Raw genomic sequence first — 27,097 nt, forward strand, 5'->3', positions numbered from 1 at the left:
GCCTGGCTGGCCTTGCAAGGACTCGGACGGGCTAGGAGAGCACAGGCCGAGACCTGTACGTGGCAGGACAAAGGAGGGGCCACACGGCAGTGGCTGGGAGAAGTCACTGCCCTGTACAGCATCACACCCGGGAGCACCCCAGGAGAAGCCAGCGGGTGACAGAGAAGTGCTCAGACCACGGTGAGGATCGGGCTGGGGTGCCAAGCCTCCTGTCTGGTTTCTGCCTTTTTCTAGGCCAGCATGTGCAGAGCAGTCCATGAACCACAAACAACCCCCCGCCTGTCCCTCTGTTGCTTCCACACCCCCGTCCCACCACCCCTGCCGAGCAGTGGCATGCTGGGTGACCAGAGAGGAGATGGCTTACGACCCCCTCACATGGGGCTCACTGGGCCTCTGGTGTGGCCCTGTGGGTGAGCACCCTTCCACCATGGGAGAGCGGCCAGTGGCACCTGCAGAGACAAGGGCGCCCCTACCCTGGGCCCGCGTGGGGTGGCGAGGTAGGCCACTGGGCACTCGGGGCCCCCGGAAGGCCAGAGCACAACATCCCTGACCAGTGGGACTGGACCGGGTGTTGGGTGTTCTGGTAAGAGAGGCAGGGACTCCGTAAGACAGCTGAGCCTGCTGGATAACAGGACTATGGGCACGCAGGACAACGCCCCTGTGCTCAGGGGACACAGGAAGAACGTCAGGGCCCTCCTCAGATGCCGACCAAGGAAGTGTGCCCGGGGGTGGGGCGCACACACAGACGGACCAGTGTCAACAACGTGTCAGTCTGAGTGACGGTGCAGGTATGTGGGGGCCCACTGCACCTGTCGGAAGGGAAAGGGCCCTGGCGTCACAGACCCACGGTGACAGGAGAGCAGGCCCGCCAGGAGGGGCTGCAAGCACACGGGGCGTCCCTCCCAGAGCCGCGAGCACCCGTACTCACAGCCCCCGACCTTCTTCCGCAGCTCGCCGTAGCAGATCAGACCGTACAGCTCCTGGGATGACTTCTTCAGCCCACGGGAGAACACTGAAAGACAAGACAAGATAAAGCTTTACGATGGGAAGACACCCACACGGACAGCGGCCAGCTCCCGGCACAGGACCAGCGCGAGGAACACGAACACTGCTCAGCTCATAGTGTTGGCCGATGTACACTGGTCCCCCAGGACGTTAGCCCCGGGGGAAACGGAGTGAGATATACATGGGAACAAGGGGCTGCTTTTCAAATTTTTAAAATACGTTAGACCAAAGAAACTGGGGTAGGGCCAGGAAATGAGACCTCACTGGCAGAGTGGTGTCCTCGGGAGGACAGACTGGGATGTCGGCGTGGCCAGCTTCCGCGTGGCAGAGGGGGGGGAGTGGGACTGTCTGCCTCCGCACACACAGAACACAGCCGAGCTCCGTGTGAGGCCAGCGGCCCCGGGACCAAGGACACGGACGTGTCGCGCCATCTCTGACCACTGACCGACCGCCCAGGGCTTGGGGCCATACAGAAGAGGAACCACAGCCCCAACCACCCCAAGTGCCAACACCCACCCTCCCCGGCTCCTCTCCAACAGACGCGCTTCGTTCGGGAAGCAAGACACCCAGGTCAGACGGCACGCGTCTCGGCCTGTCCTGTGGCAAGACAGCACTCATGGGGCCGGGGCTGTGCTGAGCATGTGCAGAGGGTGCCCGGGAAGAAGGGGGGTCTCGGCTCCCCCAATGGCTGTCTTGGGGGGCCTGGGTGAGGGCCTACATGGCTGTACGTGGGTTTTCTCATCTAGCCTGAGGGTGATGTCCTGAGCCACAGGCAGAGCCTGTCCCCACTCGGGCAGCAGCAAGAGGGCAGAGAAGGATGCAGGGCGGGATTTCGGGGAGAACATCACAGGCACTCGGCCCAGGAATCTGAGCAGGATGAGGGAGGCGGACCAGGTGGGGTGGCAGTGTGGAAACCAGGATGGTGGACCGCCTGCTCCCACCAGCCCGCGGGTTGGCACGAGAGCCCAGGGGCACAGGCAGGGAGCAGCCCCACAGAGACGTGAGGGGCAGGTTCGGAACGGTGGGACTGGGCGTGGCAGAACAGCGACGATCTGAACAGGACCAAGGGGACCAGGCAGTAAGGACAGACACGAAAACCTCTGAGGTACAACCAGCAAGACTCTGACTGGTGACAGATGTCCACAAGGATTCAGAGGGAACTACGTTCAGGTGACAGGGTCGGGTAACAACTGTGACTGTCTGGAGCTCGGGTGCCCCATCCCCAAGGGCTCCTACACTGGCCGGTGGTAGCAGGGAAGGATTTCTCTAGGGCAGGGGTCCGCAAACTATGGCTCACAGGCCAAATGCAGCCCATGGCCTCTTTTTGTGAAAGAAATGTTTCTGAACAAAGTAACACACACCTACTTATTACCCTCTATCTACAAAGAGTTTCCACAGACAGCAAACCCCAAAGTTTGGGAAAGCCCAAAATATTTACCACCTGACCCTTTACAGGAAGAGACTGCTTGAACTGTGTTCTCTGGGCCTTCCTCGGGCTGGAGGAGGAACCCCAGGTCGCGACATGTTGACCCAAGGGAGGGTCAGGGAGGGAAGTCGGATGGGTCGGCCTGGGGGGCGCTGGCAGGCGCATGGCCGAGATGTCCCCGACAGGCCCAGAGCGAGCGCACGGGAAACACGGGAGGTCAGCCATCAGGGGCTCACACCAAGGCCTCACGGCGGCAAAGACTCCAAGCGGGAGTGACAGACCGGACGCCACGGCAGTTCTACGTCAGAACTCAGACTACTTTAACAGCACAGTCAGAAATGAGCCGAGTTAGTGAAAGCAAACGTCTGGAATGACCAGGCGAGGAGTGAGGCTGTGGACACCAAGAACAGCGCCAGGAAAGGTGGATCGACGAGGGAGCGGCAGGTGTGACCCCTAGAGACGGGAGGCGGCCACACCGCCCCCCCATCCCCGGGGACAGGGGCTGATCGGAAAGGCCGCTCAGAGCGCTGACCCAGACATGTGAACAGCGCACGGCACGACTCGAGCCCGGCCTCAAACACGGACAAGAGCCCTGAGAAAGCCAGCCCTCCCCCAGGCCCTCCCCGCGTCCCCGGTCCCACTTGGGAGCTCCCCTTGGGCAAGAAGCGCAGGCACCGGTGGTGGGGGGTTCGATTCCGGCCGGCCCGCACCCGTACCCTGCCTCTCCTGGCTGACCGGGGGCCTTGCCCTCCCAGCGTGGGACACGGGCCCAGGGTGAGCCAGGGACCTAAACGCCCAGGCACCCGGGGCCGCCAGAAACCCACGCAGCTTCCTCACCGTTCAGCTTCATCGACGGTGCCTGGGCGTACCAGCAGCCCAAGCGCCCCGAGGCACGGAGGTCCCTGGCCACGCGGCTGGGTGAAAGCAGTGCCACGGGTGTGTCTGACGGGCTTGTGGGCACCAGCTCCTGAGCAGCAGGCAGCCGTGGCCGAGCACACTCACCGTTATCAAAGTCGATGTACTTGGTGATCTTGTGCCACGTGCGGTAGTAGAAGTGCCGGACCTGCTCTTTGTTCTTCACCATGCTCGCGGGCTTGCCTTTCTTCTTGTACTTGAGGGCAATGTTGTTCTGAATGGCTTCGAAGTCTTTCCCATGCTGGAAAATTAAGTCCACAGTAAAAGTACAGAGGTTACAACAGGGCAGTCTTCTGCGCACACAGACCCTTCCCGAGACAGGAGAAATGGGAAAGGAGACCACTGTGCTCGAGCAAACATCCTTCACGGATCTTCTCTGTGCATGAACTTCAACTTCACCTCCCTAGAACCTCAGGTCGTAATTCGAACAACGGATAAAGCATCAGTGGAAACTCAGGGATAAAACTATCAGGGCACAGGAGACCACAGAGGCAAGGGCCCTGGAGCGGGAGAGCACGACGCTCATCCCTCAGACGGAGGGGCCCAGAGACCACGAGGAGACCACCCATGAAGATGATCACAGGAACAGACCACAAGGGCAGAGGAGTGCAGTGTGGTATGCCTCATCTAAACAACACATCAACCATCCAGAAACACCCTCACTGCTTCCATCAAATGCAACATATCCTGTATCCAGGTGGGCACAGCGAGTATGCACACCTCATAGGAGAACCACACATCCCATGGGCCGCCCCTTCCTTCAACACCTCCACATCAGGGCTGAGACTTCCGGGATTCTCAGAGCAGAACTGGCGTCCCAGAGAACGCGGTCACCACTGGCGCCGTGCGGGGGCTACAATACTCCATCGGAGCCAAGACAGAAGTCCCGGGAAGGGCCCGCAGGGGACAGCCGCCCAGCAGCACGAGCACCCCCAGCACCTGCATCTTGGCTTCTAAATCCCATTCCCCAGAAGGAACCAGGACACCATGAAGAGACAGGAGCGGGACAAGTTCCAACAAGCCTGTAGTGTGTTGTCGACCCAGAAAGTGTCTAAGTGCCTGGGCACGACAGGAGCCAACCTGGAGAGGCTCCCGGGGGCCAAACCTGCAAGAACAGGGGCAGCAAAACCAAGAGGGGTCAGAACCAAGGGGACAGAGTAGCCTACGTGTCCCCGAGTCCACACAGATTAAAAAAAAAAATCACTGAATTCGTACCTAAGTGAGGGAGAAGACAGATCTCTCTCTTGCGTGAGATCTCCAGTAAGTGTAGAAAGAAGGATGGAATCAGAAAATCATTGGGCAAACAATGTAGTCATAGTTACTTCAGGTAAAAAATGGCATGATTGCTATAGTGGATAAAAGGATGAAAACCAGGGTATTTACACCATCTAAAAGTAAAAACAAAACCAAAAACGAGTCAGCACCTGGCAGGTGGCACCTGAATGCAGTCCTCAAGTTTCCCACCGCCAGACAGGACAGAGCACACCATGCACTCTGGACAGAATGTGCCCAGGACAGCCTGACACTCCCATGGTATTCTTGATAAAAATGCAAAACGTAAACTTAATCATGAGATAACCTCAGAGAAGCCCAAACTGAGGGGCATTCCACAACCTAACAGACCAGGAGTCTTCAAAACTGTCAAGGTCTTACACGAAAAAGTGCTCCGCGTCACCTGGCATCAGGGAAACACAACTCAAAACCACAATGAGACACCAACTCACACCCCTCAGAATGGCTAAGCAACAACTTAGGAAACGAGAGGTGTCAGCGATGACATGGAGAACGGGGACCCCCTACACTGCTGGTGGGAATGCAAGCCAGTGCAGCGACTGTGGAAACCAGTGTTACAAAAACAGCTACCCTGCGACCCAGCGATTGCACTACTGGGTGTTGAACTCAAAGATACAACTGTACTGATCCGAACGGGCACACCTGCACCCGTGTTTATAGGAGGAACGTCCACAAGAGCCAAACTATAGAAAAAACCCAGACGTCCATGGACATACAAATGGGTAAAGATGTGGTGTATACGCAGAGTGGAAAATTACTCAGCCATCAAAAAGAATGAAATCTTGCCATTTGCAACACCATGGATGGACCCTGAGGGCATTATGCCAAGCGAAGTAAGTCCGTCAAGCCAAGCGAAATAAGTCCGTCAACGACAATCATGGTATGATTTCACTCACACGTGGAATTTAAGAAACAAAACAGATGAACACAAGGGAAGGGAAAGAAAAATAAAGTAAGACAAAATCAGAGAGGGAGGTAAAGAGACTCTGAACGCTAGGAAACAGACTGAGGGAAGGGGACGCGAGGGGGGTAACTTGGTGGTGGACGTTAAGAAGGGCACGGGATGGAATGAGCACTGGGTGTCATATGCAAATGACGACTCACTAACTTCTACTCCTGAAATGACTAATACGGTATATGTTAACTAAATTGAATTTAAATTTTTTTAAAAAGCGTCAAGGTCTTGACAGAAGAGAGGAGGCAGAGACGGAGGGCCTGGCCCCGATGGAGGGCTCAGGAGTCATGACCACTGAACGCATGTGGGACCCTGATCTAGAAAGCACATCGGTGGGAACACCAACCAGACCTGAGTCAGGCCCACAGCTCAGTAAATGCTACAGTCTCCACGCCCAATCTCCTCGCTGTGCTGGGCACAGTGAGGTTGTGTGAACACTGTGGAAGGACACATGGAATTCTCTGTACACTTTCCGCAACTTTTTCCAAGTCTGAAATGGCTTGAAAATGAAAAGTTAAAGTATAAGAAACCTAAAAGAATTAAAGCTTCTTTACTGTTAAAAGAAAAAAAAACATAAAAACCTTTCTTCAACACCTTCCTGTGGGTGCGCCGTCCCTCATGACCCTCCCTCAGCTCTTGACCGTGACCGAGCAGTGCAGACAGCCTGTCCATCCCTCAGCTCCCCAGTGCAGCAGGGCACCAAACCCAGACAGGGGCACACACTCGCCGGCCTGGGAGCCGAATCTGGGCTTGGTGATTCTCAGACTAAGCTGCCTTCTGACTTCTGGCGCCTGTGAGCACAGGCTTCCTGTCGGCACCACCTCCGATGGTCCCACTCCGTTTCCCTGATCACCCTGTTGCCGCTGAAGGGGGACTTCTCTGCACCCCAGGGCTTCTGTGGAGCTGTGTGTGCAGGTGAGCCTGTAGCGATTATCTAGCCGCGGGAAGCAAGCACGGGATGCCGGACACGCGGCTGCAAGGCAGGGACTGCAGACGGCAGGACAATGGGACGTCGGTGACGGCTGTGTGAAGAGCCGCCCACTGCAGAGTAAGAGGGTGTCACGGATGACGCCAGTGCAGGCGCTCGCCCTGCTGACCTCCCCACCGGCCTTGGCCACAGGGCGAGTCTGGGACAGGCCCGGCCCATCTGAACCCTTCCCAGAACGGTCTCCGGCCTGCGCTCCGTGCCCAGGGAGCCAGACCCCGCAGAGCCGTGCTCCCCCCTGGACGGCCCGCAGGAAAGCTGGCAGGCGGCATCAGTGGCACAGGCCGCTGCAAAGCCGGCAGAGGGCATCAGCAGCACGGCGTGACGACAGGCCTGGGGCCTGTCATCACCTAATCCTACCCAGCACCTGCGAGGAGGCACAGCGTGGGGACCTTGCCTTCAGAAGCGGCCTCTGGGCGACCCTCTCAAACTGTCACGGGGAAGAGAGACACACGGAGACTCGTCTGAGGGACTCTGCACCTACAGGAACGAACCTCAAACATACAGTTCATGGTCTCCGTGGACCACGGCCTCCTCCAACTGGGACGGCAGAAGCGAAGCGGTGGCCCCTCGAAGGGAGAAGGGCAGTGGCAGGACTACTATGACGCCAGCGCCGAGTTCGAGCGCCTCGCCCCGTCTAGCCTCTCATGGACACTCAGAGCGTCCATCTAAAGCCCCGCTCTGCTGTGAGCCCTGCTCCAGCACTGCCAGTGTGCTACGGAAGGAGGAAGGCTCGCCGGCTGAGTCACCTACTCCCGATGCTACTGCCCAGCGGGGCAGTCTAGGATACGGGACGTGTCCAGGGACATTCGGGGCAGCGCTGCTCACAACAGAACCTGGAAGGAGCCTCAGGAACCAGCAACACGAGGACGGTACAAGAGAGCAAGGACCGGCTAGGGGTGAGCACTCAGACACCGTGAGCCACTCAGTAGCTGCTGTCCACACCACCGTCCTCAAAGTGGCCAGAAACTACACACAGGTGAACGGGCATGGCTGCGTCCCAATAAAGTTTTATTTATAAAAACTGGCAGCAAGCTCGCAAGCCACAGTTTGTTCTCACCTGAAGCAGAATATTCACATAGGCACTCAGAAAAACACTGAGCAAAACAACCGTAACCTACCAGGAAAGTGCATTTGATATTAATAAAAGGAATACGTTCTCTCCAGTTACAAATATCTGAAAAAGCAGAACAGGGAAGTGAAGACAGCTGGCAGGGAGCATGGTTGTTTCTTTGGGCAGTGGGATCGGGGAGCAGCTTCTCTCTATTTTTAGGACTTTCCACTCTGTCCCAGGTCCACTACAACAACTCTCAGGGTCAAGCTGCCGGCTCTGACTGATGTGGCACGTGTCCCCTTGTCCCTCCCAGTCTGGGACCATTCCTCCCAAGTCAGCCCTCTCAACTGCAAATGGGAGGCCCAGAGATAGGGCTGCACTCTTCAGTCCAGTATGTATCTGAGGGGCACCTGGGTGGCTCAGTCGGTTAAGTGTCCAACCCACGGTTTTAGCCCACGTCATGATCTCAGGGTCGTGAGATCGAGTCCCACGTGGGGCTCTGTGCTAAGCAAGGAGTCTGCTTAAGATTCTCACTCCCTCTCTCTGCCCCTCCCCCCTCACTTGCACGCATGCTCTCTAAGTAAATACAATCTTCAAAAAACACAGAAAGAATGTATCTGAGACCAAGGGCAGACTCTTGGAGCAGAAAGAAATGAACCAAATAAAGGCACCTCCTAACAGCCTCCTCCCCAGCATCAACTCTTGAAGTCCCAAGGAGGGAATAAGGGGCCAAGGTCAGAGGGCGGGTCCTGGGCCTCGGGGACCCTCGCCTGCTGCCCACGGGGGCTCCCACTGAACTGCTAACCTGGTGGGCCTCGCCCCCAGGTAGTCGGCAAGGCAGAGGCAAACTGAAAGGGAAACGCGCATAAAGCGGAGAGAGAAGGTTTCCGCCGCCGGCCGGCCCCGGGGCTCACCTCGTACAGCCCCTCGAAGAAAGTGTTCTTGTCCTCCGTGCTCCACGACTCCCACTGCCGCCGGGCCCGCTTGCCTTCTTCCTTCTCGCCGCCGGACGGTCCCAAGTTCCGGGAAGAGGAGCGAGAGCCCCCAGCGGGAGCGGTGGCAGCAGCCCCGGACCCATTTCCAGATGACGATCCGCCACCATCGGCTCCTTGGAGAGAAAGAACCGCAGGTGACCTGTTCCCGAAGTCAGCACGGGACCTGGCTGACAGCTGACAGCTCGCCACGGCCCCCGCACGCGCCTGCGCCGGGTGGTGCCACCGTGGGACGGCACCTGGGACCTGCCAGGCGCTCCCTGGGGCTATTCCACAAGGACCTCGCCCTGACCTGACCTCGTGACCCCTTCCAGTCTTCCCACAGCGAGAAGCCGTGAGGAAAAGGAGAGAGAACGTTTCTGCAGAGCCGGAGGAGCCTGACGACCACGTCCCCACCGGAGCCAGAAAGCCCCCTGCCCCGGTGACCTGGAAACACCCATCATATACCACAGCGTCTTCCTCAAATGTGTTTGGGGTGAAATAATTCTTGTCTTTTCAAACCAACATACTGAAACTCAAACTCAAGAAAACACCCGCGTGCGTGCGGATACCACCTCGTCTCACGTATGACCGATACTTCAGAAACACGAATCATCTGACACCTTCAGAAGAACCTTGAAGAGGCCTTGGAACTCCTCGCTCTCAATGAATTCCCACCAACAAAAGCTAACGTTCGGAGAGCCGACTGACAAGCTCAGGGGCCCCGAAAGCATCGGTTCCTGGTATCAGGAGGGGCCCTTGGAGACCCCGCAGGGCAGGTGAGCGGTGGGAAGGAACCCGTGGCTGGCCACGGACAGCGCCCTAATCCTGGGGGAACAGAGGCCATCAACGAGGGGCAAAGGTCACAGATAAAATCCTTTCATGACCCCACCCAATCCTCCCACCCATCTGGTGCCTTCCTCCGGGCGCAGGGAAGGCCCAGCACACCGCGGCACCGGCCAGATCCATCCCGTGGGACTCTAGGACCATCCGTGGTGAGCAATCCTCAAACTCTGAACACTCTGGGGGGCTAGTGCTAAAAGTGAGATTCAAATAAAAGCGTTTAGAAAAGCAAAAGTGAAACAAATGCGGATTATTGTTCAAGTGCTTTCCTAGTGAGACAATCATGAGCTTTGGAGGGAGGCCCTCTTCCTGGGCAATCAGGGGCCTCCCCATGGGGCTACGTTCCCCTCATCCCCTTGACAGGGGTTTGTCCCCAGAGCAGGGACAAAAGACAGGGACTTCACCGGAAATCAGAGGAAGTGAAACATTTTAAGTCCACTCACCGACATTCATTTGCCAGAACCATCCCTGGAAAAACACAAGCCACGGGGAAGGGGTAGCCCGAGGGACAGGGTGAGGCAGGGTCACCGTGCACAGTCACGTGCGTTGGGCCTCCCCCAGACTGTGCCAGGACCTGTGTTAGATCAGTCGGCTACTGGAGAGCGGAACATGTGGTCACACTCGCAGAAGAGTCACGCCACTAAGTAAAACGGGGGAGATTATCTCGTGTGGAGAAGTGCACCAGCTCGGCGACTTCAGAACCTAACGTGACTGGGTCCCCCCAAATCGCTGTTCATCACCACTGTACTGTCCAATTCAGCTGCTGCGACCCAAGATGTAAATGCTAATTAACTGAAACTCAATAAAACTAAACACCCAGTTCCTCGTTCGCACCAGCCACATTTCTCGTGGCCCACGTGCGCAGCGCAGACCATTTCTGCCACCGTGGAAAAGAGCTCTGGGCGAGAGCCTGACGCTCACAGTCCGAGCCCCATTACAGGCCCCATTAGGGGAAGACGCCGTCAGGCTCAGGGTTTCCGAGCCCAGCCAGCCCATGTGCCAGCTGCTCCCTCCCTGGCCCACGGGGACAACAGATCGTCCTCCGGAGGGGCAAAGTGTAGCCCAGCGGGCTCGGGGGTACTCACTACACACCTGACTTGGTCCCTCCCTCACCAACCAAACCGCACCCAACACATGACCTAATTAGTGACCCCAGCACCTCCCAAGACGTCTCCAGCAGGCGGTGACCTGCGGGGATGACTGGCTTCCAGGCTACTTCCCACGGCCTCACAGACGCTTTTGCTGCACCCCAAAGGCCGGGCCGCCCTAGAAGTGCGTGCCAACATGGAGTCTGTAACCGCTCAGGTAGAGTCACCCGCGGAAGGACCGCCGTCCCCCGCCGCGCCACCACAACAAAGCATTCAGCTTCCGATGAGACACTCGTGAACTCTCTTTTTCCCAAGCCAGCCCGACAATCAGAGCGCAGGCTCAGCGTCCGCCAGCCCACAGCACCACCACACCAGCCCATAAGGACAGATCCATCGAGGCACCTACAGCACAGGCACGTGGCCAGGTCTTGTGAGACGTCCCTGGATCCCAGCACCGCTGCGACTCGAGACGACGGTTAACAGCGAAAGAAAACACAGCAGAAGCATTTCTGAGCTGGAGGGAACCTCAGAGTTAGAGTGCACGATAAAGCGAACACAGGAACATCCAAAACGTTCAAAAGCCAAAACCAATCACCCCCTAGTAACCATTTCTAATATTCCATGACCGTCGCCCTAAACCTTGAATCCTTCTTAAAAATAAAGCAGAATCGCCCAACTTCAGAGCAGAGAGAGAACAGGCCGTCTGGTCCGTCCCCCAAAGTTCAGACAAGGATGGCGCGGCGCAGCGCATCACCTCGGGCTCATCCAAGCAGTCGGGCTCAAGGACAGACAAAAAGCGGGACCAGAGAGACTGTGGGGAACATGCCAGTGGGCCCGGGGGGCGGGGGCTCCCACCTGTGCACAAGCTTTGCAGTGCAGCCCTGAAGAAGGCAGAGGAAGAGAGAAGCAGGCGAGGACAGAAGTGGGACGGCCAGAGGCAGAAAGAGAAGACCAGGACTGGGCGGGTTTGGGGCTTCTCTCCCGGGGACGGGGGTGGGGGGGCAAGAGGCCCAGTGGAAAAACGCAGAAGACCGAAGTCAACACTGTCTGCAACTAGTTTCCGAGGCCAAAAAGGCATGAACGAGTGTCCACGTGATGAGAAGTCGGTATCCGAGGAACCTACAGGGAAACGGTGTACAAGAATAGGATCCCAACAGTGAGGTCTCTGAAGGCAGGGACAGTGTGTGATTCTGCAGGGCCCAAGCCCAGCAGCGGGCCTCATACACAGAAGATGCTCCCCAGGAGTTCAGAAACCCACAGAGAGCGCAGCAGGGGCCCCTCACCAGCCGCCGAGACCTGGTGCCTCTAACACAGAGCCCCCTCTTCCCTGTCAACCTACTTCTGTGTCACGGTCCTCCAGTGGCCCAGGGGCCACCCAGCTTCTCCTGTCCCCATCTCTGCAGCCCCGTTCCCAGACCACTCCTGGACCACCCCGAGTAAGACAACTTTAGGAGCCTCCTCCCGGGTCTCCAAAGCACCAACCCCGGCCCCCGCCTCCTCTCCAGAGCTCCCACCTGCAGGATACAGACGTGTGGCTGTGCTCTGCCTCGCACGGCTGCCCAACTGCCCACTCCCCTCTGGACAAGCTCGGCTGCCTGCCTCCTCCATGTCCCTCCTTCCCACCACACGTCTCTGAACGAGCCTGGAACCCTATCGCCCATGCCCCTCACACTATCGGAAGAGAAGGAAACATTCCCCGTCTTCCAGCTGGGGGTGCTGAGGCCCGGGGAGCAGCTCACCCGCAAGCCATACCGCTTGCAGGCAGCTCTACGGCACCTCAAAGGCACGACAAATGCTTCGCTCCTCTGTCTCCTCAGCACGGAGCTACGGTCCGCGTTCCAGAGCCGGCCCAAGCTCACGGGGCAGCAAGAACCAAGCCTGGGCATCTTCCTCTCGGGCCACACGACGCCATGTGGCTGCCGCCCATGTCATGGATGCTTCTGTATCTTTATTACACACAGAGCTAAAACACCCAGGGTTTTGAGTGGGGAGGGCACTGGACCTCGACACCCCTCCCTCCGCCTGCGACAGAGAAGGGCGCTTCGACGTTCAGTGAATTGCCCAAAGCCGCGCGGCTAACAGTGGCAAGAGTTAGGTCGCCGGGGGGATGTTCACCTCTAAAAACAAAACCATGTGACTTCGCTGAGGTCAGACACAAAAGACGGGATGACACTGTCCTATCAGGCAATAACTCCCTACCCTGGAGCTCGCTTTCGGAGCCTGCGAGGCTCCTCCACAGGGTCCGGAACGGTAACAGAGTGCAGCAGACCAGCAGTGCGAGGCGCTCAGGGGCCCCCCGAGGGGAGAACACAGGAGCCTCCCCTCACTTCGTGTGCACTGCACCTTCTTAGCAGGAAAAGAGCTAAGGGAAGTCCGCCTGCGGGCACACCGGCCTCGGGCCCGGCGCAGGAACGCTTCCTCGTGGCCTGGGTCTGTGGTACGAGGGGGCAGGGACTTCTCACAAAGGCTGAAGACGGCACCCCTGTGCCGTGGACCTGTCCACCTCAGGTCACCATATATCACAGTTGAGACGGAGGAAAAATGCCCAGGTCTCCCGGGGGCCGCTCCCGCGCCCCTCGGAGCACACGTCACCCACATCAGGCACCGCAACCGTCAAGCGGATTTTCGGAGCCCAGCCACGACCAAAGGGGCACCCTCTCCACCAAGGCCATTCCCAGGCAGCGTGTCACCTTGGCAGGTGGATCCAGATGCCTCCCCTGGACCAGTGTCCGTCATCACGCACACCGCTGTCCGCCAGGCCTCTGCGAGCTGTCCCACTCCACGCGGCCAGTGCTCCCCAGGGTGGCCTCCCACCCACTAGTCCCTCAACGGGTCTCTGCAGAGCCCGTGTGGCCGCTGTGGCTGAGCCGCGGGAGAGGGGTCCCCGCCTCTGAGACAGCTGGGTCCATGAGCTGAAGGTGACCTGGAACCTCACAGCCCGTAGTGTATGCGGCCCCCACACAAGACCAAGCCTCGGCGTCCTCTCCACTTCTGGGGCCGGGCTCCCTCAAAGGCGTACCGCTTCTCACCAGACTGTCCGAGAAAAGTGTAACTAAAACCCCTTGTGTCCATGAAAACACGTGCCTTTGCCATCAAATAAGGTGAAGACTTTGTCAGTAATTGCTGACACCCCGCAAGCACCACACCTGCGGACCTCTTGGTCCTCTGGCGCCGCTCACGTCGGTCCTCAGGGCCACCGCTGCGCTGACTCCGCGTCCTAGCACGTGCCACGCTCCGCGGCCTGCGACAGAGCTCGTTCTCACATCCGGGACTCTGCTCTCGGAAATCGTTCCTCTGGCATCTTTACATCATCGTGTGATACGAAACGAGACAGGTCCCGCGGCATAAAATGAAAATCCTACAGTATCCTCACATGACAAAGGACAATCCCACAAGCAAACAGCACAGAAATCTTCACCCGGACATTAAAAGCCAGCGAGGTACCGGAGAAGCCGCTGAGCCTTCAGACCAGGCCGGAAGGTCACCTCACCTATGCCTCCGTCCTCTAACCACGTCTTCGAGGCGAAGCCAGTGTCAGGCGCACAGCTCTAGAACAACTCTGAACCTAGTAATTTACAAGAGCCCCCGGGCCGCAGGGCTTTCCCTCTCCAGCCTGCACGGCTCCGCGAGGGCCCGTCTCAGAAGTGGCCAGGGACGCAGGTCTCCTGCCCTACCGCGCACACGGCGTCTGGGGCACACAACAGGACCTGTCGGGGTCTTCTACCTCCTGGTGCAGCCAACAGGGTGTGTGGGGGGAGGGGTCCTGCCTTCCTCCTCCTCTTCTCCCAACAAGCTGAGGGCTTTCGGCAGAGGCCCGTGCCCTGGCCCAGGTGGCCACAGCGGCCTCCACACTGTCATCACTGCACCTGATTTCATTAAATATCACTTACTGACTCACACCGGGCACAGGAATCAGAGCGCCAGGGCCTCAGTGGTCGGTGACAGTCTGACTGGCCCCCTCCCTCTCCGGAGAGTATGAAGGCCAGGGAGCTTGAGTGTGCATGGCCATACCTCAGCTGGCCTCCTGGGGCCTGGCCCAAATGCCGGGCGGCAACAACACCAGCGACCACAGAGCCTACGACTAGCAAACTGTGCCTGCATGACACACAGGCACGGCCTTGGGCGGAGGGGGCGCATTCTGACCACTCCCGGCCCGGGGCTCCCCCGGAGGCAAGGGCTAGGCAGAACCCACAAACACAAAGTTACCATGTTTTCAGGCAACCTACCTTCTAGAATGCTCTCTTGAGCCACACAGGATCCAAGTCCTGTCGGCACAGCTGACCCCTCACCCCTAAACGTTAAGGTCAAGATAGCTTTAGGCACTATCCCACCCATTTTGGAAGTAAGGAACCTACAGTCTGGGCACGTCAAGGGACTTTCCCTTTGCCCCACAGCGGAGCCAGCCACAAAGCAGCTCTCCCCCATACGGTACTTGTCTCCCGAAGGCTGACCACACTGGGCTCACTGAGCTCATCCAATGTCTTCTAAAAACACCTGGAAGCTACAAGCAGCCCGCGGTTTATGTACAATACAAGTTCCGTACGGTGATGTACTGATTCCTAAGCACAAGCACAGTGAGACCCGGCGACGCTGCCCCACTGTGGAGATGGCACATTTCATGACCGGCTGGCCCGAAGGCAGGGGGAGGGATGGTTCTTGGGCACGAGAGGGGTGGGGTAGGGGACTGAAGGGGCATCAAAGAAACGGAGAGTCTACCTTATGCTTACAATTGTCCCCACAGGGCAGACAGCAGCTTAGGAGCAGTCCTGGGACCTCTTTCTCTACCTCCCAACAGGTGACCCAGTCTACCCGTCCCGACACTGTAGTTTCCTAACCTCAAAGCTATCCACGTTCTCCGTAACAGAAGCACAGGGAGCCTTTTAGTCACTTACAGCACGGCCTGCTGTGGTATTTACTGGGGAGCCAGACACTGGCATTATCCCCATTTACAGACAAAGAATTCGAGGCTCCATGAGAGACCAGTTAGCCCAGAATCACACAGATCACAAACTGGCCAGAGGGGGAAGGGCCTCGGGCTCTGAGTAAGACCAGGCTCTTACAGATATGTGAGTTCTGGATCTCAGTCTTACATGCAGCCTCGGTCACGGGGCGCACGCACGGTGGGGTGCTAGAACGCGCACAGTGGCGTCAGGCAGATGCGCCGGCTTCCGGCCTGCAGCTTACCCTCTGTTCAGGTCGGGCGCGTCACTGAAACAATAAACCTCGGTTTCTGTACCCATTTAAAATGGAAGAAAGAGGGCTGTAACACATGTAGCACAGAGATGCTAAGTCTTAGCGCCCTGCCCCTTAAAATTCCAATAGAACCTAATTTGGAATCGTACTACAGAGAAAGTATTATTTGTTGAAGTTGACAAGACTGTCTTCTCAAAGAGAAAGAAAACCCAGAGGTGTGCACAGAGGCACAGGGCAGACTTCCTTTTCTCCGTAAGACTTTTCCTCCAGAGTCACTGCAAGGTTCTCACGCCTGTCTGCTCCAATTCAAACAGGCAAGAGCGGTCAGTGGTCAACAAAGAACCACCAACGACAGGGCCGGGAGCACTCCTCGAGCGTAATGGAAATTCACTGCTTTCAAGTGAAAAACTAACAAACACCAGGACTGTCCGCTTCCTCACGGATCCGCTCTCAGCACCCAGGGTGGAGATTCCCAGTCTGGAAGACACACGCTCCTCTAAGACCTGCTTGCAGAGGTCCCCAGGCATGCTTTCAGAACCGGACCTTCGCGGGCTGTTAATGGAGGCGATCAGTGAGCACGGGGTACAGAGGCATGAGGGGGGTGTCCCGGGCACGGTGACGGGTGCAGACAAGATCAGGCCCCAGCAGGAAACTCCGGCTCAACACCTTCTGTGAAGCACAGCAGACACGCTTCTTACTCCTAAAAGCCACCATTACGGTTTAGCCTCCTCGTTTACGTAAAAAAATAGTCACTTGCTGAAGCAGTAAAATATGTAAAAGTCACAAGAAGCGCCAATTCTAACAAATATCCATTCTCCTACCGGAAAGTCGACTGCTGCTCCAAGCCACACACCAGGACAAGAACCAAGAAGAGAAAGGCCGATGGCTGACGTGAAGCTAATCCAGGAGCCCTTCTGTCTGAGCCACGCTGAACTACGCAAATAAAAGCGCGCTTCCCCTCAGCCTCCCCTCATCACCGGACCTCCAAGAGCAACTGGGCCTCGAGGCCGTTCACAGGCGACAGAGCCCTTTCACGCCACCACCTTGTTTCGTCTGACCAGTCCCTGCTATTGTCTCACAGGTGAGTCCGCTTCTCCTTCCCGCAGATCCGACAAGTCAAAGGAGCAGACGCGGGTCAGAGGGCAAAGGTGGCAAGGCTGTGGCTGCTGCTACGGCTTCTGAAGCCACAAACAAGCCCTCGAAGGCATCCCAGGAGCCCTGGTGATAACTCAGACATACCTGTAACTAGGAGGGAAAAACTATTTTTTACAAAACAAAGCTGGTAAAACAAATTAATGCTTTCCTAATTGATCAGCAACTTTCATGACATAAAGGCGTAGGACGTGAGGTTTAACTACCCTACACTCACAACCTGAAGTGTGCTTACATCAAGAATCTTTATACCAAAAAGCTGGCGAGGCCCGCGTGATTGCCGAGGCCAGCCCTCCTCAGGGGAGGCGAAGACAGAAGAGAGCATTAATTGTACATATTGGGCACAGATCTCCAAAATGGTTCTCACTCCGTCAGTTGCTGAAATCTTCCTTTTTCAGGTTATCAAGGCTTCTAATAAATGTAAATCACCATTTCCCAAGGAACCAAGTAAAAGCCTCTTTCCTGCAAAACTCCCCGAACGCTGTTGCATCTGCCATCTACAAAGGCGGGCAGCCTTAGACTCGGCCTCCACAGAAAGGACGGGCAGAGGAGCTCACTCGTACAATCAGGAAGGCGGCCTCCTAAACGGACGAGAGCGGCGGCGCCAGTGCACGTGGTTTTCTTCTTACCCGGGTGGGGACCCCCATAAAGCTGTACTCCCTCCCTCACCGGGAGCAGGAGGGCAAACCCCCAGCCTGCTCCCTGCCCCTCTCGGGCCACAAGTGCTCCTGCGGCCTCCTGCCCCAGGGGACACCGTTTCTGTGGCACCCAGGGAAGCCTGAGTGGACTCAAGGGGCTGCTTGTGGATGTCCTCAGGACTTCTGAGCCTGGGTCTACCTGAGGCACAGGGCGATCGGCCGCAGCCAGACCCTGAGGCCCACCGTGTTTGGCTCCCTCGGAAGGGGTTTGGAGAGCCCACCCCTTTGTTGTGTGTGGGCCAGCTGACGTCCGGGAAAGAGAGAGAGCAGGTTCCCTTCCCCAAAGCATTGTGTGCGGTTTAAAATAGCGTCAATCAGGGACGATCCTTCCCGAGAAAACGAAACCCGACCTTCAGGAACCCATTGTACTTGCCCGGAGAAGGGTCCTCCCGTAGTTCCGACACAGACACAGGCTCCGGGGCAGAGCGCGGGCGCGTCCTGCACGGTGCCCCCCGCGGCGGGCGCCAGGGCGCAGGGCAGGGCGCGGGCGGGGACCCCGGCCCCCCACCCCCCCACCGCCCCCCGCGGGCGCCGGGGGTCCCCCTCACCTTTGCCGCGCGGCCCCGAGCCGCCCGCGCCGCCGCTCCCCCCGGCGCACGACGAGTCCTTCCTGAGCCTCTTGCTCTGCGGCCTCACGCTGGACCGGAGGAAGTGGTGCTGGTCCTGCGGGCAGGCGGGCGGCGGGGACGGGGCCTGCGGGCCGCCCGCGGGCGCCGGGGGGCCGTCGCCGCCGTCCCGGGGGGTCCTGGCGTCCCTCTTTGTGCCGCCGCTCTCGTCGGCCGCGTCCCCGCCGCCGGGCCCCTCGCCCTCCAGCGAGTCGTCGTCGGCCGCCCGCTTGCCCAGCCGCTTGAGCCCGTCCTCCCCGCCGCCGCCGTCTCCCAACTTCACTGTCATCCTGGCGGGGCAGGGGGGGAGACCCCGGTGAGGCGCGCGCCCGGCAGCCTGCCCGAGAAGTTTAGCGCACCGATGCCCTCTCAACATGGCCGCCGTTGTTTGTTCCCGATCCCCTCCCGGCCGCCCGCCCGCCGCCGCCCGCCCGCCCGCCCGCCGCCGCCGCCCGGCCCCGGCCCCGCCGCCCCCGGCGCCGACCCCAGGAAACGGCGGCCCGGCGGCGCGGAGGCGGCGGGCCGGGCGGCCCCCGGGGGCCGCGCCCGGACGGCCCTGCCCGCGCGCGGCGCCCCGGCCGGCGGGGTCGTGGCGGTGGGGGTGGGGGGGTGGCGGGGCCGGGGTCGGCGGGGAGGAGGAGGGGGGGGCCCCGGGGGGGCGGCGGGGGGTGGTCCTGGGGTTGGGGGGAGAGCTCGGGGCCGGGCCCGGAGCCACCTACCCGGTGGGGCCGCGGCTCATGGCCTGCGCGCCGGGCCTCTCCCCACGCCGCCCGGGCCTCCGCGCCCGCGCCCCCGACCCCACCCCTCCCCGCCCCCAAAACGCGCGGGGCTCCGGGCCCGCGCACCTGCCCCGCACGCGGGTCCCCGAAGTTGGCCCCGGAGCGGGGGCGAGGGGCCCGGATCCACCCTGCCAGGGGAGAGGCGCGGGCTCGCCTGCGTGCACAGGGGACTCCATGGTGGCCCGCGGCTGCCGGTCCGCCTGCTTATTTTAAAACACACTTACAGAGTAATAAGCTCGCGGTTTCTGGGAATCTGGCTTCCCAGGGTGGGAGGTGTGTGCTGCTGCAGAGATTCACAAATTAAAAATGCCTCTGCAACAAAGAGCCTGCGGCGTGGGACGGGTGGGAGCCACCCGCGAAGGCGACCCCACAGACATGTCCAGACCCAAATGCAAGAATGGGCAGAAGACGGCTGTGCAAAAACTCTTGATAACCGTTAATAAAATTCTTGCATTCACTTTGTCACCCACTGCTGCGTGAAATGTCAACACCACCACTGGGCGACTATAAAAATGCATCCCAGAATGCAGACCCACTCAAAAATTATCTCGGAATCAGGGAGCATCCACACTATGAGCCCCAAAAGGGTCAGTAATGTGTACCTGTGATAAAGCAAGAAAGACAAATATTAAGATTCCTCAACAGGTGTTGAAACTGTGCCCAAACTCTGTGACGTCCTCAACACAACCGCTCAGAATGGAAACATTCCATTCAAAGGGGAAGAGAGAGCAGGACAGCTCGGCTAACAAGTCAATACAGAAATAGAGGCAAGGACCTCTCACGGAAAGACTGACAAATGAGTAAAAATCAGAGTAACACCCACTGCTCTGATGTATTGTGTCACAAAATGACCAGTAAGTTTTCTTTTGTTGGAAGCACTCTTACAAATCATTTGAATGATCTAGCTAATGCTAGTAAAAACAAAAGACAAAAACAAAAACCCGGATCAAAAAAAGGAAAAAACAAAAACAAACAAACAAACAAACAAACAAAAACTAGGCAGGACAAAGACCCAAACTTTTTAAAGGACTTCATTGTGTAGGACTTCTCGCTGCTCCTTTCTTCTCAACCTTTCCGTTCCTACTTAAGAACCCTGGAAATACCTCAAAGGGCCTCTCTCCGGGTTATAATGGGGAGAACCCTACTCCCAGGGACCTATTATCCCCAAACTGCCCGCCGTCAAGCCAGGCCCGGGCCGAGCACAGGCCAGCCACAGCGGGACACACCTGCCCGGCTGCCCGGCTGAACACTGGAGGACACTGAACTGAACACGGGAGGACACGGCCTTTCAGGACCAGAGGATACGGACGCGTTCGGAGCTTTCCCCTGCAGGAAAAGGAAGCCATGCGGATGGAGTCCCTCGACCGAAAACCTCCAACGCTCCTTCCTGACCGCGCACAGAGGTGGACTCAGCTCCAGCAAAATCCCCGCCCGGCCCCGTCTGTCAGGTTTCGAGAAGGAAAAAGCAAAACCCTCCGTGTCTCGGGCCGACTTGTGGCTGCGCGCACACAGTGCTGTCACCGCGACACCGGTCGGTCCGGGCGCCTCCGGGCCGCCCCGACAAAGCACCGCGTGCGTAGCCACCGCCGCCAGGGCGCAGGCCGCGTCCCCGCTCCCGCAGCCCCCCTCCGGCGGGGGCCGGGCCTCGCCGTGACAGCCGGTCGGGGCTGCCCACCCCTCCCGAGCCCCAGTCCCCGGTCACCTCCTTCATCAACGCCTCGCAGCGGCCTGGCTTCACGGGCTCCCCGGGGGCCTCCCGGGCGCCCGCAGAACCGGCCGGGCCGGGCAGCCCCGGCCCCCGAGCGCCCGCTGCACAGAAGCCGCGACGCCGGTGTAGTCCTCCCGCCTCGGAAGCAGTTGCCCAGAGGCGCTCGCCCCGGCACGTCCCCTCCGCGCCCGGCGAGCGGCGGACGAGGATGCGGGCGCCGGTGCCGCCGCCTCTCAGCTCCCGGAGGCCGGGCTCACCGCGCTCAGCAGCAGTTCCGGCTACGGCGGCCGGGCGGAGACGGCGGGGACGGCGCGTGGGGCGGGGCGGGGCGGACGGCGCGCGGGGCGGGGCGGGGCGGGGCGGGGCGACGCGCGCGGGGACGAGCTCGCCCGAGGTTTCCAGCGGGCGCGTCCCCCCTAGAGGCGCTGCCATTGGCCAGCAACGGGCGCGCGCGCTTGCACGTACGGACGCTGGGCGGGGACCCGGGGCGGGCCTGCGACGCCGGTGGTGTTGTGACGCCGGCCTCGCGGCCGTGCGAGCTAGTGCGTCTCTCCGGATTGGTGGATGGACAGCCAATGGGGTCAGCGCCCGAGCTGTGATTGGCCGGGGCCGTGTTGACGGATGCGTGAGAAGAAAACGCTGCCTCAGCTCAGAGTCTTGAATCCGGCGCGAACCGAGCTTCTAACGACAAAGTGTGAAAGTGCAACGGAGTCAGATAAACGCGTCCTTCATTAGATTGAGAGTTTGCTTTTGAAGTTCCTTGTCGGAGTGGATGGCGCTGGGCACTCGGGTCATATTTCTCCGTCATGGCGAAACAGGAGTGTGTTCTCAGTTCTAGGGTGTACTATGGAGGCGAAGGATACGAGAGACGGTGTCCCAGCAGCGTCCAGGCCTGGGAGGAGCACTCAGGGGCCACGGGGATCTAATGAATGCAGGGGAGGATACGAGAGACGGTGTCCCAGCAGCGTCCAGGCCTGGGAGGAGCACTCAGGGGCCACGGGGATCTAATGAATGCAGGGGAGGATACGAGAGACGGTGTCCCAGCAGCGTCCAGGCCTGGGAGGAGCACTCAGGGGCCACGGGGATCTAATGAATGCAGGGGAGGATACGAGAGACGGTGTCCCAGCAGCGTCCAGGCCTGGGAGGAGCACTCAGGGGCCACGGGGATCTAATGAATGCAGGGGAGGATACGAGAGACGGTGTCCCAGCAGCGTCCAGGCCTGGGAGGAGCACTCAGGGGCCACGGGGATCTAATGAATGCAGGGGAGGATAAGAGAGACGGTGTCCCAGCAGCGTCCAGGCCTGGGAGGAGCACTCAGGAGCCATAAAAATCTAATGTATGTAGGGGAGGATAAGAGAGATGATGTAATGTATGTAGGGGAGGATAAGAGAGATTGTGTCCCAGGGTCCAGTCCTGGGAGGAGCACTCAGGAGCCATAGACACCCGTGCACAGCGAACGATCACAGACAATGATCCCGTACTGTAGTTACGTGATAGGACTGACATGACCACAAGAGCCATATTACGACATGGGCATATCAAAGTACTTCGCAGCACACCTTGAACTTACACGAAGCTACATGTCAAATTCTTTCAGTAAAAAAACTTTAGTGTCCACGAAAACGAAGTCTTAAAAAACGGGATCTACCCTGTACCTATGGGATCCAGCAGCTAAACTGTCGGGTCCGGTAGTATCTGCAGTTTCCTCTTTTATGTTTTCACTTTTTGACAATGTGGACCTTTTCGCCGTAGCAACTGTATGTTTTTCTTTAATGACAAGACATCGCTTTGCCGCCCAAAGCGAATCTCGAAGGGGAAGCACGCCTGACCGAAAAGGCCAGGGGGCACGTTGCCGGCGCCTCCGGGGAGGCTGGCGTCCGAGGGGATGACACCGGGCGCGCCCGAGCCTGCGACCTTCTTGCCGAAGGAATGCTCACGTCCCCCCAGAGCGCGGCAGCTCACGTGTGACGTCGAACCCACTGGCTGTGCTCCGAAATCCTCTCGAACCACCTGCCGCCCCTCCCGGAGATGAGAGAAGCAGGGCCCCGCCGACGGCCTGCGGCCCGGGAGCCCCGGCAAGAAGACGAAGCGACGAGGAGCGAACCTGCACGGCGGCGGCGCTGCCCCACATTCCGTCGGCTGGGGCCGCGGCTAGAAAGGTGGCCCGCAGGAACGTCGCCGGCCTCCTTCTCCGCGCACAACGGTCAGTCCCGACCTCCCAGCGCCCCCCTCCGAGCCGGCGTTGTGGAGTCTAGACAGCGGCGGCCACCGGGAGAGCGTGTCCGGGAGGACCGCGGGGCTCCCCGCCCACGGGGACCCGCCAGGAGACCGCGGCCCTCGGCGCCTCACGAGCGCTCCCGACCGTCTTCGGCTCTTTCCGGCCGCTCGGGGCGCTTCGGGAGGCCTCGGCGGCCGCCGCGCTCCCTTCGGCTGTTTCCGCGCGCCGCGCGCAGCCGTCGTCCGGGCAACGCGCGGCGGCGCGACGGCTCCGCGGGGTGAGTGGCGTCCGCGGTCTCGGGCGGCGAGAGGCGGGGGAGGGCTCCCGAGCCGCCTGGGGCGCGGGGGCGGGCGGACGGCGCAGCGGGCGGGACCCCCGGCCGGCGGCCTCCCGGGTCATCCTCGTCCGGAAGCCGGGCCTCGGCCGAGCGGGTCGGGGCCGGGCCGGCGGGAGCGGGAGCGGGCGCGGCGTCCGAGGTCAGCGCGGGAGCACGGCCTCCGCGGGCGCCCTCCGGGTCCCCGGGAGCGGAGGGGATGAGACGGGGGCGGCGGCCCTCGCGTCCCCGGCCCGCGGCCGCGACCCTGCACCGCCGGGGCCGGGGGCCGGGGGGGCGTCTGGCGGGGTGGCCGAGAGTGCCCGCGCCCCTCCTCTCAGCCTCACCCCCGCGCCCCTCCTCTCAGCCTCACCCCCCGCACCCCTCCTCTCAGCCCCGCGCCCCCCGCACCCCTCCTCTCAGCCTCACCCCCGCGCCCCTCCTCTCAGCCTCACCCCCCGCACCCCTCCTCTCAGCCCCCCGCACCCCTCCTCTCAGCCCCCCGCACCCCTCCTCTCAGCCTCACCCCCCGCACCCCTCCTCTCAGCCCCGCGTCCCCCGCACCCCTCCTCTCAGCCTCACCGCCCGCACCCCTCCTTTCAGCCCCGCGCCCCTCCTCTCAGCCCCGCGCCCCCCGCACCCCTCCTCTCAGCCTCACCCCCCGCACCCCTCCTCTCAGCCCCGCGCCCCCCGCACCCCTCCTCTCAGCCTCACCCCCCGCACCCCTCCTCTCAGCCTCACCCCCCCGCACCCCTCCTCTCAGCCCCGCACCCCTCCTCTCAGCCCCGCGCCCCTGACGCGCAGCCCGAGCGCCTGCTGAGAGCCCCTCGGCTGAGCCCCGCGCCACTGAAGACGGGGCTCGGCGGGAGGGGACTGGAGAAAATCGCTTAGAACAAACGGAATTTTTGTCTTTTCCCCAAAGTTTATACATTTGCCAACTACTTTGTTTCGTCCTGGAGACGGAGCGTGGGTTCGAAGGAGAGCGGGAGCGCCTGTTTCTGCCCGGGGCAGGTAAGCTCGGCCCGGCTGGTGCTCTCTCCGCCGGCTCTGGAACCTTCTGCGAGCGAGCGGGGTCCGCCGTGGGCTCCCCCGCCGGCAGCTCGCCCGGCCTGTTCCCGGGTCGGGGCCGCTGCCGTGGGGGGGGGGGGGGAGCCTCCACGCTGTGGGGCAGGGGCAGCGGTGGGTGGGGGACAGTCACCCCGCCACGCGCTTGCGGCGAAGTCAGGGCCCCGCGGGCCGCCGGGGAGAAGCCGAGCCGTGAAGTCGTGAAGTCAGACGGAGGCGGGGAGGGAAGCGGCGAGAAAACCCCAGGTGGGGGAAAGCCCCTTCCCGATCTGTGGGCGTCCGCGCTCATTCCGAAACGGTGCTTGAGAATAAGAAACAAAACCGGCGCAAACCCGGCCCGACTTCTTTAAGGACGAGGAATTCCTTCTCCGTCGGTCTAACAAACCGACGTTCCTGGTTCGTCGGACTTGGGAAATACAAGCGTGAGTTTCCCACAGCCCAGAACGTCAGCCCCGCGGCGCAGCCCGCGGCGAAAACTCAACTTGAACTCCTTCCTTTGCTGTTTACGAACACCCGGGGTTTGTGTGGGGTTTTTTGCAGTTGTAACGACTTTATGAAAGCTCGTGTCCGTGCTGCGCTCCGGAGTCAGGGCGCTGACCAGTGTAGATGTCCGCTCCGTGCTGTGCGCGTGCGTGTGTGCGCGTGGGAAGCCTCCGGATCCTGCCGCTCCCCTGACTCCAGTGCCCGCCGCCCCTTCAGCCACCACCGGCCGCCTCGCCGGTAGCTCCCAGTATGTGCTGTTCACTCTGTGCGGGAAAGAACATCACCTCAAAAGCTGCGCCCCGGTACCCACCGTTCCACTGCTGTCTCTGAATCTGACTATGCTAGACCCTTCCTTCCTACAGGGGGAGACACACTGTATTTGTCCCTCTGTCACCGCGCAGCGTGTCTTCCCCGTTCCTCCGGGCCGTGACGCGGGGGAATTTCCAGGCCGGTAGCACCGCATCTCCTGAGTGTGGGCTGTGTCGTGTTGGCTCATTCAGCTGTTGGTGCAAATTCAGGCTCTTTCCGCCTTTTGGCTACTGTGAGTAGCGTCGCTCCGAGGACGGGTGTGCAAAGGATCGGCTCACGCCCCCGCTTTCAGTCTTCCGGGGATGGACCCAGAACTGGAATCGCCAAATCACAGGGTGATTTTATGTTTCAGTTCTAAGGAACCGCCACACCGTTTCGCGCGGCGTCCGTGCCAGTTTACACGTCCACCAGCGGTGCCCAAGCGTTCCAGTGTGTCCACGCCTTTGCCAGCGGTTCTTTTCTTTTCCTGACCACAGCCATCCTGACGGGCCTGGTGTTGAGGACTGTTCAAGGAAAGCAGACCCATCTACAAACACACTGCTCTACCAGTCAGCGTCCCTGCGCTGACTGTGGGCTGTGAAGCCGGCGGTGGTGGCCACCTGTCATTCGCCATCCCACCCCTCCCGCCAAGGGGCGATAAGCGCATCTTTTCTGGGAGAGGAAGATGTTAAGTTCCGGAAACTAATCAAGTCCGGCTTCCCCACAGCTGCCAGGGCTTTGCTTTCTTAATTCTCCGACGAGGGAATCCTGATGCCTCCTACTACCTGAGAGCCGGACGCGGGGGACGGCCTTGGTGTTCACACTTTATCGTAAACCAAATACTGGCTTTTCCCGTCTGCGTTTGTGAAGCAGAGTTTTGCTTCTACTTGGATGGAAATTTTTGCTTGAAGGACGGCTATAGAAAATATGAGTTGTCTTCGTTATGCTGAATACAATCGGATTTACACGTGTGGTCTAGGCGGCTGGACTTCCTCTTACGGTTTTGACGGCAGTGTTTTCTTCTCTTCCGTTACACCCTGAATCATTCCAGGTCCGGTCTCTTGCTTCTAATCGTGTATTTTTCCCCTGTCAGCTCTTCCATGTAAAGCTGCCCACGTGGTCTTAAGGGCTGTTTGTAAGTTGCACCGTGTCACGATGGATGGTTTGTGATGCTTCTTTCCTAATTCTATGCGGTCATTTCTTCTCATTGCTCAGAAGCCACAGGACTTGGCTGCTTTTCTCCCCCACAGGTTTCGGCTTTGACTAGGTCTGAGTTTCATCATGGCGCTCTATTTTGACCACCGAATAGAAGCCCCAGACTCTGCCGGGTCTCCTTCGCACATCCACTGGCACCCTGTTCACCCATTCCTGGCGGTGGCCTCCGTCAGCACGACCTCAGGAGGCAGCGTGGACATATATCTGGAACAAGTGAGTCCTGGGAAGCGACGTGTCTGACTTCAGGGCTTCTGGCTCTTGTGTCCCTTTCGTTCTCATATGTGTGTGCTTGTGCATGGGTGCGGTGTGTCATGTGGGGAGTGGGCGCATGTGTGTGGTGTATGTGTCGTGTGTGTGCCGTGGAGGGGGTATGCTGTGTGTGTGTGGTGTGTGCGTGTGTGTGGTACGTATGGTGAGTGTCATGTGTAGTGTGCGTGTCATGTATAGGGGATATGTGGTGTGTGCACACGTGCGTGGCATGTGTGGTGAGTGTCATGTGTGGGGGAGATATGTGGTATGGTTGTACATGTGTGGTATGTTCTGTGTGTGCACATGTGATGTATGTGTTGTGTGTTTCGTGTGTGTGGTGTGTGTAGTATGTGCACATGTGTCCGGTGTGTATGCTTTGTGTGTGTTGTGAGTGTGTGGATATGACTTGTGTCCTGTGTATGTGGCGTGTGTGTGCTGTGTGGTATGTTTTGCTTGTGTGGTGTGAGTGTGTGGTATGTGGAGTCTGTGTGTCATGTGTGCTATGTGCATGTGTGCTCTAAGTGTGATATGCGGTACGTGTGTGGTATGTGATGTGTGGTGTGTGGTACTTGGTGCTTGTTTGGTGTGGGTGTGT

General features: G+C 59.6%; 2 protein-coding genes across 3 annotated transcripts in view; one reads left to right on the forward strand and one right to left on the reverse strand.

The window, feature by feature from the left end:
* Nucleotides 1–20,743, reverse strand: part of CRAMP1 (cramped chromatin regulator homolog 1) — a 51,922-nt gene extending 31,179 nt beyond the window's left edge. The window contains exons 1-5 of the mRNA XM_080830632.1: nt 20,665–20,743; nt 18,127–18,473; nt 8,548–8,741; nt 3,434–3,587; nt 929–1,012 (exon numbers count right to left, since the gene is read on the reverse strand). Coding sequence (XP_080686758.1) covers nt 929–1,012; nt 3,434–3,587; nt 8,548–8,741; nt 18,127–18,472 — 778 coding nt within the window. The 5' untranslated portion in view covers nt 18,473; nt 20,665–20,743. The remainder of the gene's footprint in view (nt 1–928; nt 1,013–3,433; nt 3,588–8,547; nt 8,742–18,126; nt 18,474–20,664) is intronic.
* A 3,379-nt stretch (nt 20,744–24,122) lies between these two features.
* The window catches only part of IFT140 (intraflagellar transport 140), a 72,963-nt gene continuing 69,988 nt past the window's right edge, over nt 24,123–27,097 (forward strand). For both annotated transcript variants that reach the window (XM_080829856.1, XM_080829857.1), the window contains exons 1-2: nt 24,123–24,213; nt 26,289–26,466. In XM_080829856.1, the coding sequence (XP_080685982.1) occupies nt 26,320–26,466 (147 nt within the window). In that variant the 5' untranslated portion in view covers nt 24,123–24,213; nt 26,289–26,319. The remainder of the gene's footprint in view (nt 24,214–26,288; nt 26,467–27,097) is intronic.

The sequence above is a fragment of the Martes martes genome (assembly GCF_963455335.1).
Source record: "Martes martes genome assembly, chromosome: 18".
NCBI lineage: Eukaryota > Metazoa > Chordata > Mammalia > Carnivora > Mustelidae > Martes > Martes martes.